This window comes from Podarcis bocagei (genome assembly GCF_964188305.1).
Source record: "Podarcis bocagei genome assembly, chromosome: 1".
NCBI classification, from domain to species: domain Eukaryota; kingdom Metazoa; phylum Chordata; class Lepidosauria; order Squamata; family Lacertidae; genus Podarcis; species Podarcis bocagei.
This window is the reverse complement of record NC_138125.1, coordinates 137,222,692-137,240,294: the sequence shown is the minus strand read 5'-3', so window position 1 is coordinate 137,240,294 and position 17,603 is coordinate 137,222,692. Positions and strand designations below refer to the sequence as shown.

The window sequence follows — 17,603 nt, the reverse complement described above, 5'->3', positions numbered from 1 at the left end:
GTTTTCATTACACATTCCAAGAATCTGATGCTACAGATCAAGTTACTAAATTATTAGCATTACCCAAATTCCACATGTAGATCTTGGCTGTTCTCCACCTCTAATAGGGAATAATCTTTCATTTCCCGCAGCCTCTGATGCAGCATTGTTAATTCTTCTCTGTAGTTTTCTTCCACAGACTTTAATTTCTGTTCAAAATAAAGTCTTAATTGTTCCAGTTCATTTTCATGTTCACTTTTTTTTTTATCCCATTTAAGTTGAAAATCCTTCTTCAGGTATTCCATTTCTTCCATGTGTGAAGTGCGAGCAAGCAGCTGTTCTTTCAACTCTGGTGAAAGATCAAGATAATACTCTCTTATTTTAATACAGTATATTAAAATAAAACAAGCGTCTCAAGAAGTACAACACACACACAGGACAACGCTATTAAGAAGACTAAGCTTAACATTTGACCTTAAGTGCCTTGGATGTTAAGAAGCACTTTATTAACTTGAATAGAACTTATTACAAGTTCTGAGGTTGCTTGTGTAATGGGACTTGATCTCCTTCCCCTTGCCGTCCCTCAGTCTGGTCATGTACGTTTCGGGGACCCTCCAGAACACATCAGGGGGTGCAGGGGGAAGATAGGAAAGCTTATTCTCTGTGAAAACACTGGATATCTAACAACTCCACCTATATTTACATTTTCCAAGATTTGCATAAAACCCCAAAAAAGGTTGGGATCTATTAATATTGGCCAGGTTAAATGCATATTAAAATGAAGAAAGTAAATATAAACATTGCCAAGTCTGAAGATGAGTATAACAAATTTTACAGCTCATTTATGAATGTTAACTACTCAATATATCATTATGTTATATTCATTAAACAGCATACCTCAAGTGGAAAAAGGAGGAAATAATAATAATAATTCAAGAGCTACTATATAAATACAAATCACTGAGTTAATGTTTCAAATTAATTGTTAAGATTCATAATGAATGGCATCAAGATTATTTGTGCCATAAATTTAGCCTGTATGTTATATTTTGTGTATACCTGAAATAATAAAAATATTTTTAGAAACTTAATATTATTTTTGAACAGGATAAAATGTAAATTATGTCAATCCTCAAATCTGAGAAAGTAACCTAAAATCCTGAAATTAAAACTGAGAGTTTCACAAACATGCGTTAACAGTTCCTCAGCTAATTAGTCATTAAGAAGAATATAAAATATTGTTCCTTTATATGGCATTACTTAATAGCATAAAGGGGACGCAGGTGGCGCTGTGGGTAAAACCGCAGCGCCTAGGACTTGCCGATCGCATGGTCGGCGGTTCGAATCCCCACGGCGGGGTGAGCTCCCGTCGTTCGGTCCCAGCTCCTGCCCACCTAGCAGTTCGAAAGCACCCTTAAGTGCAAGTAGATAAATAGGTACTGCTTTATAGCAGGAAGGTAAACGGCGTTTCCGTCTGCTGCTCTGGTGCCGGTTCGCCGGAGCAGCTTCGTCACGCTGGCCACGTGACCCAGAAGTGTCTGCGGACAGCGCTGGCTCCCGGCCTCTAGAGTGAGATGAGCGCACAACCCTAGAGTCTGTCAAGACTGGCCCGTACGGGCAGGGGTACCTTTACCTTAACTTTAATAGCATAAAATAAAATGCTTCACTGAATGATAGAGAATCAGACCCTAGAATTTAAAAATGAACAGAAAGCAAGTTACAGGTTACAATGATTCTATGTCAAATCCACAAACGTACCACTTAATTCTTGGCGACTTGCCCGAGCACTATCCAGTTGAGACCAAAGGTGTTTGATTTCTTCTTCTGACTCTGCCTTTAGTTTTTCTTGCATAGCCATTAGCTTTTCTATCTACAAGAGGTACAATAAGTTAGTACACCTACAAATTTAATTTTTTTTAAAAGTGTTTTCAAAATCTTCTAGACTAGGAGTGACGGAATTTTTCGCCAATTTCTGGCTCCGAATTTCTTAACAGCAGCAACAATAAAACCACTTTATAAATTACGTTGTTGAAATTTAAGGAAGCTAACCAGTAGTGCATATCTGCATGAAAGGACTCTTTGCTTTGTTCAATTCTGATAATAAAACACATTCTTAGGCTTAGAATGTGCTCATAGGCCGCCTGTTCTTTCATTTTAACTCTACATCTTTTGCAACTGTCTGGTAGATTTTGAATGGGATGGGGAACGTTTTTGGCCCCCACCGCACCCCTGGCAGATGGACAGGACCACTCACTTTTCAGTCAGCTGATGTCATTATGACATTATCAGGCGATGTGCAGAAAGTTCCATTTTTCTTCAGGGCTTTGTGCCAACTAGTTCATTGTGAACTAGTTTGTACACCTGAACCAAGCAGAATTAAACTCCTTGTGCATCAGCTGATGCATGGGGACGTCACTCCTGCTTTCAATAGGGTTCAGGTGCACCAGTGAGTTACTTCTCTTTTTTATTATTGAAACTTTTCAACATACAATACAATAAAAGCCAAACTAACCCAAATAAAAATACAGTGGTGCCTCGCAAGACGAAAAGAATCCGTTCCGTGATTCTCTTCGTCTAGCGGTTTTTTCGTCTTGCGAAGCAAGCCCATTGACGGATTAGAGGATTAGCGCTATTAGCGCTATTAGCGGCTTATCAGATCAGCTGATAAGCGGCTTAGCGGCTTAGAAAAAGGGGGGGAGGAGGAAAAAAACCCTGCAGGAACTCGCAAGACATTTTTGTCTTGCAAAGCAAGCCCATAGGAGATTCGTTTTGCGAAGCACCTCCAAAACGGAAAACTCTTTCATCTAGCGAGTTTTCCGTCTTGCGAGGCATTCGTCTTGCGGGGCACCACTGTAGTAAAAATGAGAAAGCAAATGTACATACAAGAAAGAAAGAACACAAAAAGAAACAGTGGGAGGAAGAAAGGAAAATGCAATGCCCTCTTATCAGCCTCCCACTCTGGGAGATCTTCCCTTCTCTGCATCTCACACACCTTCCTTTGTGTATCCTCATTAACTCAGAGTACAGGACATCAAAAAACAGAACAAAACATAAGTATAGTAGAGTTTACAGAAGAAGACAAAAGCTAGAAATCATAATAAAAAGAGAGATGAGAGAAATAAGGACTTCCAGTTCTCCATCTGCCAATTATGTATATAAAGATTATTCAAAACTTTCATTCCACAATAGTTAGTACAGTGGTGCCTCGCAAGACGAAAAGAATCCGTTCTGTGATTCTCTTCGTCTAGCGGTTTTTTCGTCTTGTGAAGCAAGCCCATTGACGGATTAGCGGATTAGCGCTATTAGCGGCTTATCTGCTGATCGGATCAGCTGATAAGCGGCTTAGCAGCTTAGAAAAAGTGGGGGGAAAGGAAAAAAAACCAGCAGGAACTTGCAAGACATTTTCGTCTTGCGAAGCAAGCCCATAGGAAATTCGTTTTGCGAAGCAGCTCAAAAACGGAAAACTCTTTCGTCTAGCGAGTTTTCCGTCTTGCGAGGCATTCGTCTTGCGGGGCACCACTGTATCTAGATGTATTCCAGGATAATGTCCTCGATCCGCTTGGCGTTTTTCCAATCTTCAATCCCAGACACCTCAAAACATTCTTCTTTCCACACAAAAAGTCCCAAAAGGGCTCTTTGATTGTTATTATCGCTAAAGGCCAAAAAAAAAGTCTTTCTCCAGTCCAGTATAACAACTTTCTGTTCAAGAAATTCCAAGAACTCTTATTGGAGTAATAGTCCGTAACTATTTACTTGTATCTTTATTAATTTTGGCCTTGGCCCCGGCCAGGTGGAACGCTCTGCCACAAGAGATCAGGGCCCTGCGGGATTTGACATCTTTCCGCAGGGCCTGTAGGACGGAGTTGTTCCGCCAGGCCTTTGGTCAGGACTCAGCCTGACTCCCCTTCTCTTTTTATATAAGAACTAGTATGAAATAGGCCTCCCAGCATTTTCACAGGCCCATATAAGAACAGCATAAGCAGCTGGACCTGACGAACATTTACTGTTCCCAACCCTAATTCTGCGGAAAGCCATCTAATTAGATTTTAATTTGATCCTGACTTGTTTTTAGGAGGTAATTTAACTATTGTTTGATTTTATACCAATGTTATATATTCGATGTTAGCCGCCCTGAGCCCAGTCTAGGCCGGGGAGGGCAGGATACAAATAAAAGTTTATTATTGTTATTAATACAGTGGTGCCTCGCAAGACGAAAAGAATCCGTTCTGCGAGTCTCTTCGTCTTGTGGTTTTTTCGTCTTGCGAAGCAAGCCCATTAGCGGCTTAGCGGGCTTAGCGGATCAGCTGATAAGCGGTTTAGCGGCTTAGCGGATCAGCTGATAAGCGGCTTAGCGGCTTGGGAAAAGGGGGGGGAGGAAAAAAACCCCCGCAGGAACTCGCAAGACATTGTCGTCTTGCGAAGCAAGCCCATAGGAAATTCGTTTTGCGAAGCACCTCCAAAACGGAAAACCCTTTCGTCTAGCAGGTTTTCCGTCTTGCGAGGCATTCGTCTTGCGGGGCACCACTGCATTATTATCCAATTCCATATTTTCCAGTCCTATTTCCTCTTGGCTATGCTTTCCCATCTTTAATTCAAAGAAAAAATCCTTCCATTTCTATTTCTTCCATTTTCCCCCCAAAGATTGCCAGCAGCTTGATGGTGCTTTCTTCTGTGTTTAACTTGTACAGAAGATCCTTTCTCTCTTACGTCTATCATTTCCATCTCCAGATGTTTCTTATTATCTCTATCCATAATTCCACCCCTCTCTTCCAGGATCCCAACACCCTCATTTGCCTGTTTCAGTCCTCCAGTCACCTATGTGGAGATCCTCATCTGCTGTTTCCCACTCTGCCATCTCACTCTCATATTCAGGCAGATCTTGATAAACATAAAGAGCCTTGCAAAGAATCAGCCTGGAGGCGGTTGGAGGATGGATGGCGGCTAATGGATTGAAGTTGAATCCTGACAAGACAGAAGTACTGTTTTTGGGGGACAGGGGGCGGGCTGGTGTGGAGGACTCCCTGGTCCTGAATAGGGTAACTGTGCCCCTGAAGTACCAGGTGCGTAGCCTGGGAGTCATTTTGGACTCACAGCTGTCCATGGAGGCGCAGGTCAATTCTGTATCCAGGGCAGCTGTCTACCAACTCCACCTGCTACGCAGGCTGAGACCCTACCCAGTGGCATAGCGTGGGGGGTGCCAGGGGTGCCAGCCGCACCGGGCGCAACATCTGGGGGGGGGGCGCTCGCTGCCTCCGGAGTCACCGAAGAGCCTCGGGCGCAGGCTGTAGCGGAGCCGCATGTCTCGCGGAACCGACGAGCTGTGCGCGCATCCGGGCTGAAGGCGCCCGGCAGGCAGCGGCTCTCAGCCCTCGCCGCGGAGGACGCGCCAGGCAGCCCCTCTTCACAGCCCCGCCTCCGCCGCTGCTGCTGCAGCGGCTGGGCCGTTGAATTTTCCTCGCCTCTCTGCCCCCCTCCTCCTCCGGGCAAGCGGCGTCGTTTGGGCGGCAGCGGGGGGCGCAAATTACTTGCCTTGCCCCGGGTTAGGGGGCGCAAATTACTTGCGTTGCCCCGGGTGCTTACAACTCACGCTACGCCGCTGACCCTACCTGCCCGCGGACTGTCTGGCCAGAGTGGTGCATGCTCTAGTTATCTCCCGCTTGGACTACTGCAATGCGCTCTACGTGGGGCTACCTTTGAAGGTGACTCGGAAACTACAGCTAATCCAGAATGCGGCAGCTAGACTGGTGACTGGGGGTGGCCGCCGAGACCACATAACACCGGTCTTGAAAGACCTACATTGGCTCCCAGTACGTTTCCGAGCACAATTCAAAGTGCTGGTGTTGACCTTTAAAGCCCTAAACGGCTTCGGCCCAGTATACCTGAAGGAACGTCTCCACCCCCATCGTTCTGCCCGGACACTGAGGTCCAGCGCCGAGGGCCTTCTGGCGGTTCCCTCATTGCGAGAAGCGAAGCTACAGGGAACCAGGCAGAGGGCCTTTTCGGTGGTGGCGCCCGCCCTGTGGAATGCCCTCCCATCGGATGTCAAGGTGATGGACAACTACCTGACATTCAGAAGACATCTTAAGGCGGCCCTATTCAGGGAAGCTTTTAATGTATGATATTTTAGTGTTTTTTGGTTTCTGTGGAAGCCGCCCAGAGTGGCTGGGGAAACCCAGCCAGATGGGCGGGGTACAAATAATAAATAATTGTTGTTGTTGTTGTTGTTGTTGTTGTTGTTGTTGTTGTTGTTGTTGTTATTATTATTATTATTATTATTATTATTATTATTATTATTACATAAATATGCTTATTTACCTCCTGCTGTAATTCTTCTTCTTGTTTCTTGCTTTGCTCTTTCATATCTTCCAACTTTTGTTCATATTCAGCCTGCAGCTTTGTCATGGCCAGATCATACTGGTTTTTCAGGATATCATGCTCCACTACAAAATAACATTGTGTTCCGTTATAAAAAAAATTTTCTTATCAGCTGTCAAAATGCACACAAAGAATGCACTCTACACCTGAGATACAGCCCTGCTTGTGAGATGACTGCTTCAAACCAGTTTCTGGCATCACAACAGTCCAAACGTCTGAAGAGGTATATAAGGTCAGCAGTGAATTTAAATTCTACTTCATACGTACAATTCTGTTAAGTTTTCTAATAAATTCCACAATCTTTGTAGCAATCTTTCTGACAAAAAAGTATTATAATGTGAAAAGCGATGCCAGATGCTGTACTTTGTCTAAAAGAGGTGATATTACAATGCAATCCTTACAAGTTTAATTTTAACATTTATATCCCAACTTTCTTCCATCATGCAACCCAAGACCCTGCATGTGTGGTTCACAAATGGGCACCCATCCAAGAACTGACCAGACCCAGACCTGATTAACTTAAACAAGCCAGTAGCCTTGTGCGCCTGTTTACTCAGAAGTAAGTCTAACTATGTTCAATAGGGCTAACTCCCAGGTATGGGTGCATAAGACTGCTGCCTTAGTCTCCCAATAACTGGGAAGCAAAAGAGGAGTAGAATTCTGCTATGGAGAGTCTACAATTACAGACTTCCTTTCTTTTGTTCTGCATTAAGGAAACTTATCCCAGGACGCGGGTGGCGCTGTGGGTTAAACCACAGAGCCTAGGGCTTGCCAATCAGAAGGTTGGAGGTTCGAATCCCCGCGACGGGGTGAGCTCCCGTTGCTCAGTCCCTGCTCCCGGAAGCTGATGAAATTAGGCAGGCCCCGATCTCTTATTTTTTAAAAGGCTTCTTCTCAAAAGGTTTTGATGGGGTGTTAGGATGAAAGTAGTTAACTGAGATATGATTGTGTTATTTTTTATATTGGTGAATTTTAAGTTATTGTTGTTTATTGGTTCCACCTATATGTTTGAAAAAGTTTCATGAAATGGATTTGTATTTTAAAATAAAGTAAGCTGCTCTGTGAAGGGTCTCCTCCAAAAGCCAAGTATAATTTCAATAAATAAAGAAATTGTGAGAGTTGGATGACAGAAGTAATGTCAATACTGCTAATCTATACTTTTAAGAAGTCTAGAGGTGGAAAAGTGCTAAATGAAATAAAATACAAAGGAGGATAGAGGATAGTCACATACTTTTGCAAGGTGGAAAAGACTTGATTATGAACTGAAGTGCACAGTCCGGCTTCGCATACCTCTAGCAGTTAATACTTCCCCTACCTGCCTCTCATTTTTGATAGCAACATACCTCAAGAATTGATGCAGCTGTCATTGTATTGGCAAGAGTGGGAAAGCACCTACTTTTTTAGAGGCAGATGAAATACTGCTTCTTGCGCATAAAAGTATATTGCAATGATAATAACTCTTCTCAGGATATAATACCTACTTTCAACCTGCTCTTTTTCAAGAGAAAGACTCTTCAACATTCTTTTTACTTCTTCAGTTTCTGCATTTAGGGTTCTTTCCATCTCATTTAATTCAATCTGATATTTCACAGATAACTCTTCATGCAAGTTTTTTAAAGTGAGGTCTGTATTTGATGCACATCCTCTTTTAAGATTCTGAAAGAAAATGAAGTCTAACATTGAAAATTGCCACACAGTATCCTGAAAAATCCATAGCTTTTTAAATTAAAGGAACAATCATTCTTCCAATTTAAATGCTTGTAACTTTAGTTACTTGTCAGTCCCAGCTGCTACTTGTTGAGCCTTTGCAAAAATGAAGTGGGTTTCCTGAACAGGACCTACCCAATAGTCCATGTGTGTTCAAGCAGCTCTTTTTTCAGAAAGAAACTAACACCTCTGCTTTTATCTCATGATCTCTTTAGCAGCTGCCACTTGTTTTCATACAACATTCAGCAAGAACACTGGATGCCACCATTAGATTAGCCTTTACATTCACTTTTATGATCTTATTTTAAAGATGCGTGATCAATAGTTTGTTAGTGCATTTGTATTAGCATGTTTGGATATTTAGCCATGCAAGATAGCATATACACACAATTCCGACATTTTAAGAAAGGGAACTTGTGTGTGTACACACACACACACACCAGTCTGAGGAACTGTAATGTAAATCAAAGAATTTTCATCATATAAAAATCCAGAAGCTTTAAAAAGAAAATATTTAAACACAATAAATTATACACAATACCTCTAAGAGCTGGGTGTGTGTCTTCTCCATTTCCAGAGCTATTTCCTTCTTCTTTTTATCTGAAACATCAAATTTGTCGCCACTGTATAAATATATTTGGCATGTCAGCTAATATAAATACCAATTTCAAAATATATATATAAAAAATTATCTACTCTTTAACTTCCACACTTCATATAACCTTCCCCGCATCTTCCTTTGTTCTTAATGGCTCCCCCCTCGCTTTTACAAATATTCTGATTTTGCATATTCATGCTTATTAAAATGACTTTACATACTTTGCAGAGGGTTTTTTGTTTTGTAAAAAGCTTTTCTTACAGCACACTTGTCAAAAAGCATTATGTACTTCTAAATTATAGAATTAAATTTTATATTTTATATAATCTCTGTACATTATTAAATCATTTTCAAAGTATTATCTGCTATGATTAAAATTGACATTTATTTTGCTCTCAAACAGCACTGAATAAAACATCAAAATGTCTGCGCTAATATTCTATCGGTTGCAATATTTTGGCTGAAAACTACAAGGTAGATTACCCATGGCATCTAGATGTTTCACGACCATTTCTTCTTTTTCCTTATCACTCTGTTCTTTAATACGCTCCAGCTCAAAATGGTATTGACCTTGTAGAACTGCCAGTTCTTGAGCATGTTTATCGTTGAGCATCTCACGCAACTCCATGAGGGCAGTTTCTTTCTCTTTTCTCAGATTAGTCTGCATCAGTTCCAACTGGGATGTGTGTGTGTTATTTGAACTTAGCCTTAAAGCTTCCAGTTTAAGATTATGAAGAGCCTGCAGTCAAGAAAGACAATAATTGAAACACATAACCCTGCTTGCAATTACTCTCAGTTTATGTCAGTGCAATCCTATGGCTCACTTATGCCAGCTGGACATCCTTGTACCAGGGATGTCACGTGGCACTGAATTATGTTTCTGTAGGAACCAGAAAAGGTGAGCATCAAGGAAAGGGGCCAGGCTTAGTTAGTACCCTAATTTCCCTCAAACCTTGATTCCACTTTTAACAATGCGGTAAAGTGATGGTGACAAGTGAGGTACTGCAAGTTAATGTTAAAGCACCTTTCCCAAATCACAATGATAGTGACTTTTACTAGACAGTAAGGAAGGTATCTTTATTCAGTTTATTAATAATTACCTCTAAGGATATGGACAGGCTTCTTTGACAAGTGAAACCGATCACCTGTCTCCTGTCTCCTTGCCCATTCTGGCTCATAAAAGCAAGCCAGACAAGGCTGGCCAATGAGCTCTGTAGTGGGGTGGTGAATGCTTCCCTCTGTGAGGGAGTCTTCCTGGACCCCTTTAAAGAAGTGGTTATTAAACTGCTTCTTTAAAAAAACCATCTTTAGACCTGGCCATTATGGCCAGTTATTACCCAGTAGTCATTCCTGGGCAAGCCGTTTGAGCAGATGGTCGTTTGAGCTCCAAGCACGCCCAGAAGATGCAGACCATATGGATCTCTTCCAATTGGAATTCCAGCCCTATCACGGGACTGAGACCACCTTGGTTGCATTGGTCACTAATCTTCGGGAGGCTAGGTTCAGAGGTGTAAGCAGTTTCCTGGTTGTGCTTGATCTCTCAGTCACTTTTGATACCATCAACCATGGTATCTTTTTGGACTGTTTAGAGGGAGTGGGAGCTGGAGGCACTGTTATGCAATGGTTCCGCTCCTTCCCCTGAGCTATGTCCAGAAAGTGGTGTTGAGGGATGAGGATTTGGACACCTGGGCACTCACTTGTGGAGTTCCTTGGGGCTCCATCATTTCCCTCATCCTTTTTAACATCTATATGAAGTTGCTGGGAGAGGTCATTGGGGGGGGTTGGGGCTTGGTGTTCACCAGTATGTTGCTGATACCCAGCTCTACCTCCGATTTAAATCAGAAACAGTGATGGCGGTGAATGTCTTATGTGAGTGTCTAGAGGCAGTTGAAGGATGGATGGTGGCTAACCGATAGAGGTTGAATCCCAATAAGACAGAAATACTGTTTCTGGACAGCCAGGTGAAGGGGACTTCCTGGTTCCGAATATGGTAACTGTGCCCCTGAAGGACCAGGTGAGCAGCCTGGGAATCATTTTGGACTCACCGCTGTCTATGGAGGCACGGGTCAATTCTGTGTCTAGGGCAGCTGTTTACCAGCTCCATCTGGTATGCAGGCTGAGACCCTACCTGCCCGCAGACTGTCTCGCCAGAGTGCTGCATGCTCTAGTTATCTCCCGCTTTGACTACCGCAATGCGCTCTACATGGGGCTACCTTTGAAGGTGACCGGGAAACTACAACTAATCCAGAGCACAATTCAAAGTGTTGAATTTAAAGCGCTAAACATCCTCGGTCCTGTATACGTGAAGGAGCGTCTCCACCACCACCGTTCAGCCTGGACACTGAGGTTCAACACTAAGGGCCTTCTGGCGGTTCCCTCACTGCAAGAAGTGAGATTACAGGGAACCAGTCAGAGGGCCTTCTCAGTAGTAGCGCCCGCCCTATGGAATGCTGGCCCAGTATACCCAGTATAACGCTATTCTGGGATACATCAACAGAAGTATAGTGTCCCGATCAAGGGAAGTCATAGTACCACTCTATTCTACCTTGGTCGGACCACACCTGGGGTCTTGTGTCCAATTCTGGCGACCTCACTTTAAGAAGGATATTGATAAACTGGAACGGGTGCAGAGGCAGGTAACCAAGATTTTCAAGGGTCTAGAAACCAAGCCTTAAGAGAAACGGTTGAGGGAGCTGAATATGTTTAGCCTGGACAGGAGGACACTGAGAGGAGATATGCTAGCCATCTTCAAATACTAAAGGATTGTCACATGAAAGATGGAGCAAGCTTGTTTTCCCTGCTCCAGAGACTGGAATGGAATCCCTTGACTCTGCTTCATTGGAAGTTTTTTATGCAGAGGTTGGATGGCCATCTGTCATGGATGCTTTAGCTGAGATTCCTACATTGCAGCAGGTTGGACCAGCTGATCCTCATATTTCCTTAGAACTCTGCATTTCTGATTCTATAGGCAAATAACTGTGAACATTTGACAGATTATTTTTTTAAAAAATGATATTGGTTTAGGATTCAGTTTATAATCTTCCCTGTGTTCACTTATTTCAAATGACCTATTTCATATGTATTTGCAGCAGCAAAGGACCTTTGAATTATTGCTGTAGCTAATATTGTACCTCTGCTTGCTGCATCTCTTCTTTGTGTGTCGCTTCCATGTTTTGTAGCAACTGTTGTTGCTCCTTTAATTTAGTGTGCAACTCTTTGATTTCTTCCTCATGCTGAACAATTAGTTGACGTATTTCACAATAATGTTCTTGCTCATGAACCTAGGGAGAAGAAAATATCATTAAAGACCTTTCTTAAAGTATAATTAAAGAACGCATCACCATCTGTTCAGAATGCTTAAACAAAAATCGGTGCAGGGCAGAACTATTGCAGAGACTTAAGGGAATGCTTATTAGGAGGGCCTGGAGAGCCTTCAACAATCTGCAGTGGCGAGTTGAAGGAGAAAGGTGCGCAAGTCATTCTTGGGGGCAGAGGAGAGATGAATCTGGGGCGCCCCTCCCCCCTTTGGTCGGGACATGCTCTGCGCGCAAAGCGGACTACAACTCCCGTCAGCCAGCGCGGCCCCTGGGCCGGGAATCATGGGAACTGTAGTCGCAAACCAACGCCAAGCGGGACGGACGGCGGCTCTTGTGGGCGCCCAGCCCCCGGCCCGCCCGCCCGCTGCTGCTGTGAGGCGCTTGGCCTCAGCGAGAGAGAGGCGGGCGCTGGAACTCCGCCACCGCCGCAGCCCCAGAAGCGCCGCAGCCCCGACCCTCGAGCGGAGAAAAGAAACACCTCCGGGCCGCCGCCGCCGCCGCCGGCCTCTCGCTCCATTTCCACGGCCGGCCGCTGCTCCCCTCAGGACGCTGCTTCTCAGGCCCGCTTCAACGGCCGCGCAACCGTCGGAGCTGGAAAAAAACTTTCAGCCAATGGGCTGCCTCGCCCCGAACTCCGCTGTCCAATAGCGAGACGAGCCCTGAGAGGCGGCTAACCCGCCGGGCGCCCGTGCTGACGGCCGATTAGCAGCGCCAGTAGCCAATGAGGCCTCGGATGCGCGGCCGTGTAGTGTTTTCTAACGCCGATTCAACTTTGTGTCCCGCCCTTTCCTCCGGAAGCGACGCCCAGATCGCCCGTGTGACCGCGCGGGGGGCGGGGCTGCTGTCCCGGGCCCGATCCTGGCGGGGCGGCGAGCCGTGAGGCGGCAGACGGGATGGTCCTCCCGGGTCCCCGCCGGGGGAATCAGCGGCTGCTTCTCCTCTCCGGAGGATGGAAAGAGCCTTTTCCGAGCTCTGCGCCCGGGCCGGGAAGCGGCGTTGAGGGGCGGGCGGGCGGGCGCCGTCGTCTCTTTCGGCCCGGAATGGCCGGAGCCCCCCCCCCCGGGGGTGTCATAGAGACTTACTATTAACCCCTGACAGAGACTCAAGGCAGCTAAGAGATTAAATATAAAAACATGTTTTTTATTTTAAGGAAAACCGTAGGGCAATTTTTCAAAACTTCTGTTAGATTATTATATTTTTTACACTTGTAGCAGGAACAAACTTCACTCACACTCACACTCACACACTACATACGCCACATTTCTGTTATAAATTCATAGAAAAATCAACCATACATCGGATTTGCACTGTTCCATTTTTATTTTACTCCATATGACAAGGACTATCAAAGGGGGGTGGCTTGGTTCTGGCCAGCCATAATCCCTTCACCATCCCAGCACATCCACAGGAGCCCTGCCCAGCTGCTATGCCAACCCTGATGATCCCAGACAGAAGACAATCAAGATCACAAAGAACTTGCATATGGGAGTGGATTCAGCATGGACTGAAACAAAGGACAATGATCAGATCTTCCCTCTGGGGGCAGGAAACTGCCAACTCCCCTTTGTCTCCTGGAAGTGACTCATGGGGAGGGGGAAAGCCAGGTGACAGGACACTCAGGTTACCACCACTCCTCCCTCAACCCCTCCTTTCTGTGATGAAGGTGTGATGTTTCTGGGGGTGGGCTTGACCTAGAGGATGGGAATTTCAAAAGTTTTTATAAGGTCTTGCACACCATCTTTCTGGGTCTTTCCTCTCTCCTGCAAGTGAGGGGAACACCCTGTTGCAAGAGTTCAATAAAAGCCAAGCCTACAGGCTGCTGTTTTGCTCCAAGTTATCCTGGTTGGTGTCTTTGTTTTTGTCCAAGGGAGCCCTCGGATTTTTCCAGTAACACACTAAATGAGGTTGAGAAGAGCGGGAATTTCCACCTGCCTTTGAATGTGCTTATGATGTCACGATAACACGTGGTGGTGGTGTCCCCATCTCCCCCCTCCGCCACCCTGCGCTTTGGCTCCTCCCCCTTTCCTGTCTGTGTGGGGAGGGAGGCAAGCCATTTGCTTCAGACAGCTATGCCCCGGAGGGGCTGGCAGAGGAGCACCCTTGGCTGCTCCTCTGCCAGCCCCTCCGGGGCATAGCTGTCAAGCGTCCCTTATCCCAGTGCTGTCCCGCTGCTGTCCCTTATTGATGATGTCCCTTAAATTTCCCGGGTTTCAAAGGAAGCAGCTCCTCTCCCCCCCCCCCCGGCCAGGGAGGAGGGAGGCTCCAGCTGTGTTGCTTGGCTGCGTTGCTCACCCAATAAGAAGTCTAAGAACGACTGGGGGGTGGAGCTTGCACGCCTTGTGCCAATCAAATCGGCTGCGTTGCCTGGGGACTCGCCTTTGCTCAGCGCTTCCCAGTGGAGAGGTGACGGTGGTTTTCCTTGAGGCTTCAGGCTTTGTTTGGCTGCTGGCTGGGCTTTCTGCCTTTGGCTCGGAGGGGCTCAGAAGTTGAACATACCTGTGCTCGAAAAATCCCTTATTTTGGCTGCTGATCCCTTATTTTTGAGGCTGCTGGTCCCTTATTTTCAAATCTAAGTTGACAGCTATGCTCCGGGGCTTCTTCACCTGCACCACCAACACAGCCTTGTTGCCCTCGCTGCATCACAAGCACCACTTTGGCAGTGCAGTGGGGGTACAGTTGTGGAGACGGGGCTGGCAGAAATGCAGGCAAGACCAGCAGGGAGGGCTGGGGGTTGGACGTGGAGCAGTAAGATGTCTTGGGCTGGCCCTGCTGCTTGGCTCTCCCCCCCCCCCCTTCCCACCCTCAGGCGATGTTGCGATGCACAGGAAATTTGAAATACGCACTCATCTTAGCTAAGGGCCCTTTCACACTTCCTCTTGTCCTGCCACTTTCCCCAAGGGAAACCTGCTGTTTACTGCTGAATTGTAACAGACTTCAAAGAATTGGCATTTGTTCCGATTCAGTGGTAAAAAACGGTATTCCCAGGAGAAGCGGTAGGACAAATGAAAAACTGTTTAGACCCATGCCTAGAACATTTCTTGGTACAAGAAGTATATAACCTCATTTACTCTTTTTGTTTACCTGGGCACTGAAATAATTGCTAAAACTCAGTCCCACTGAGTTCTGAATCCATTTGTAGGTGTTTTCACATGTCATGCTCAAAATCTACATTGGTTAATTTGCAAAACATAAATAAGATGCAGTGTGTCTTCTGAATTCTACAGTTATAAAGGCAAATTTAAGCCTCATGTCATGTGCAAAAACACTACAGTAGCACCTTGGTTCTCAAACTTAATCAGTTCCAGAAGTCTGTTCCAAAACCAAGGCGCGCTTTCCCATAGAAAGTAATGCAAAATGGATTAATCCGTTCCAGACTTTTAAAAACAACCCTAAAACAGCAATTTAACATGAATTTTACTATCTAACGAGACCATTGATCTATAAAATGAAAGCAATAAACAGTGTACTGCAGTCAATCAGTAGCTGAGCTGGGTTTCATACAGTCACAAAAACAAAAAAGAGCCACAAAAAACGCAAAATAAATAGCAAAAACCAGACAGACCTCAGTGTAACTCTCAAAATGGAAGTATGGCACTCAAATCGTCAGTATAACACTCAAAACGAAGCATGTTCGCTTCTGGAAAAAGTTCTCAAACCAAGGCATTTGAGAACCAAGGTACTACTGTACTCTATTGTTACGGCTAAAATCTGGGTGCGGGGTTACTCTGCCACCCAGCTCATCGGACTAAGTCCGTGGGTCCCTGCGGAAGAAAATGAGCTCAGCCGGACACAAGAGCAAACTGCAGAAGGTCCAAGTTTATTGCGCAACAGGTTCAAGGCGAGATTGAACCCAGAGAAAGGGGTGACATGAACTTTTGAAATTTCCCTCCATATCCCAGAATACAGTGCAAAATACATCCCAGTTACATCATGAATACATTAAGAAGAGGTTGGGTTACACAGATTAACATATGGAGGAGGGAGGGGTGAATATGCAGAGAGCTGGAGATATGCGCAGATAAACACATCCTGAGAAGGCAATGGTCCATGTTTGCATAGTCTGTCACCTGGCATCGCCTGGAGGAAGGGTTTGGCAGAGTGATTTTGACTGGATTACTTGAGAGATTATGGAGGACAGGGGAGGGGTGATGGAGTCCTAGAGAAATTGAGCAAATATATTGTAGTGAAGAAGACATCCCCCCCCCTTCCGTAACAGTCCCCCATTCGGAGATAGATTTGCATTAAAGTTCTGTAAGAACTTGCAAATCTTTTCTCCGCACCCTAAATCTCGGTGAATGGGATGTGTGGCTTTATGCAAACCTGAAAGGGACTTGCAAGCCATGCCTCTTACGGTCATTTGCAAGTATAGCAGTGCAGGTAGCTGCATATAGGGTATTATATAAAGAACACCTCTTGTATTTTGTTGCTAAATTACTTGTGGCATTCTCAATAGTGTTTTCTGCTTTACACCTAGCAGGAAGGTCCACTAATGACTGAAAAATGCAGTTGGTGTTTTGTCCTTCGCCATTTTTGTGTATTTCTCAGGTGTCAAGCTAGCTCTTCTGTGGTCTCACACTGACATAGTGCTACAGCAACACATCCTGTCTGTTGAATCCTCTCGGGGCTTTCATTTAACCATGTTGCCTGGCATTCACCATAGCTGGCACAGGTTGGACATCTCGTGAGGGAGAGGTCTTCGCCTTGGCCTTCCTATGGGATTCTATCATAGGCTGTGGTTTTGCACGCATGGGGGTTGCTCACTTGCACTTAAAGGACCAAAAGGCTAATTGCAGCCTGGATACACTTGCCCAATTCAAACTGAGTCCAATTTGAATTTATCTTGCCCCATGGTTCTCAACTCTTCAAACCAATCTGTTAAAAGAAAACCATTCTTAACAAGGGCAGTTGTCCAAATAAGTCAATTTAACTCTATAAGGGATCATTCCTGCTAAACCAAAGCATATGCACCTTCATGTACCTGGTGTTTTATGGATCCAGAAGCTTGTCCTTGGCAAAACGAGGTTTAACACATTTTAAAATGGATAGGGAAAGTTGGCGGTGGAACAATTAAATGTGGTTACAAGTTGATCTAAACATTGGACTACACAATAGTGTGAGCTACTAGAAAGTATAAAATGCATGAGAATTCTCCATTGGTGAGTAAGCAATAAGACATTAAACATAAAAACAATTACACAGAAAAATTGCCCCCCTTTGTGGAAATCACACTGTCAGACACATTTCAACATTCTTACATAATAACACATAATACAAAACAAACTAATTAAATATCAGTTACATATCTTGACACAATTGTGATCTTTTATGCATGTATCTTTTGAATCCTGGAGCACAGTCTTAAGGTTCAAAAGTGAGAAAATGTCCTTGCAATTCAACTCCTCCCCTTAGCCATGAGGGGTTGTTGCTGCTTTTCATCATTGCATCTGTAGAAGTGATATCCTGTAAGGGGCAGGGTTTTGGGGCTTAAAGACAGTTAGAAAAGGGAGGGGGCAAAAGGCGAAAAGGATGTGATGTCCTTCGGTTTCTGTTGGAAGTTGCAAATAATAAAATCTTAGCGAATTAAGCGTTTCATTCATTCCAATATTATTATCACATTTTCCTATAAC

At 44.7% G+C, this 17,603-nt stretch overlaps 1 protein-coding gene across 2 annotated transcripts in view; it reads right to left on the bottom strand.

Annotated features, from left to right (window-relative positions):
* Positions 1–12,587, bottom strand: part of PCNT (pericentrin) — a 79,911-nt gene extending 67,324 nt beyond the window's left edge. Inside the window, exons 1-8 of one of the 2 annotated variants that reach the window (XM_081190751.1) lie at positions 12,455–12,587; positions 11,791–11,940; positions 9,143–9,398; positions 8,603–8,661; positions 7,836–8,010; positions 6,295–6,419; positions 1,738–1,849; positions 64–328 (exon numbers count right to left, since the gene is read on the bottom strand). In XM_081190751.1, coding sequence (XP_081046877.1) covers positions 64–328; positions 1,738–1,849; positions 6,295–6,419; positions 7,836–8,010; positions 8,603–8,661; positions 9,143–9,398; positions 11,791–11,940; positions 12,455–12,493 — 1,181 coding nt within the window. In that variant the 5' untranslated portion in view covers positions 12,494–12,587. The remainder of the gene's footprint in view (positions 1–63; positions 329–1,737; positions 1,850–6,294; positions 6,420–7,835; positions 8,011–8,602; positions 8,662–9,142; positions 9,399–11,790; positions 11,941–12,454) is intronic. The other variant, XM_081190750.1, reaches the window with a different exon arrangement.
* Positions 12,588–17,603: the final 5,016 nt, after the last annotated feature.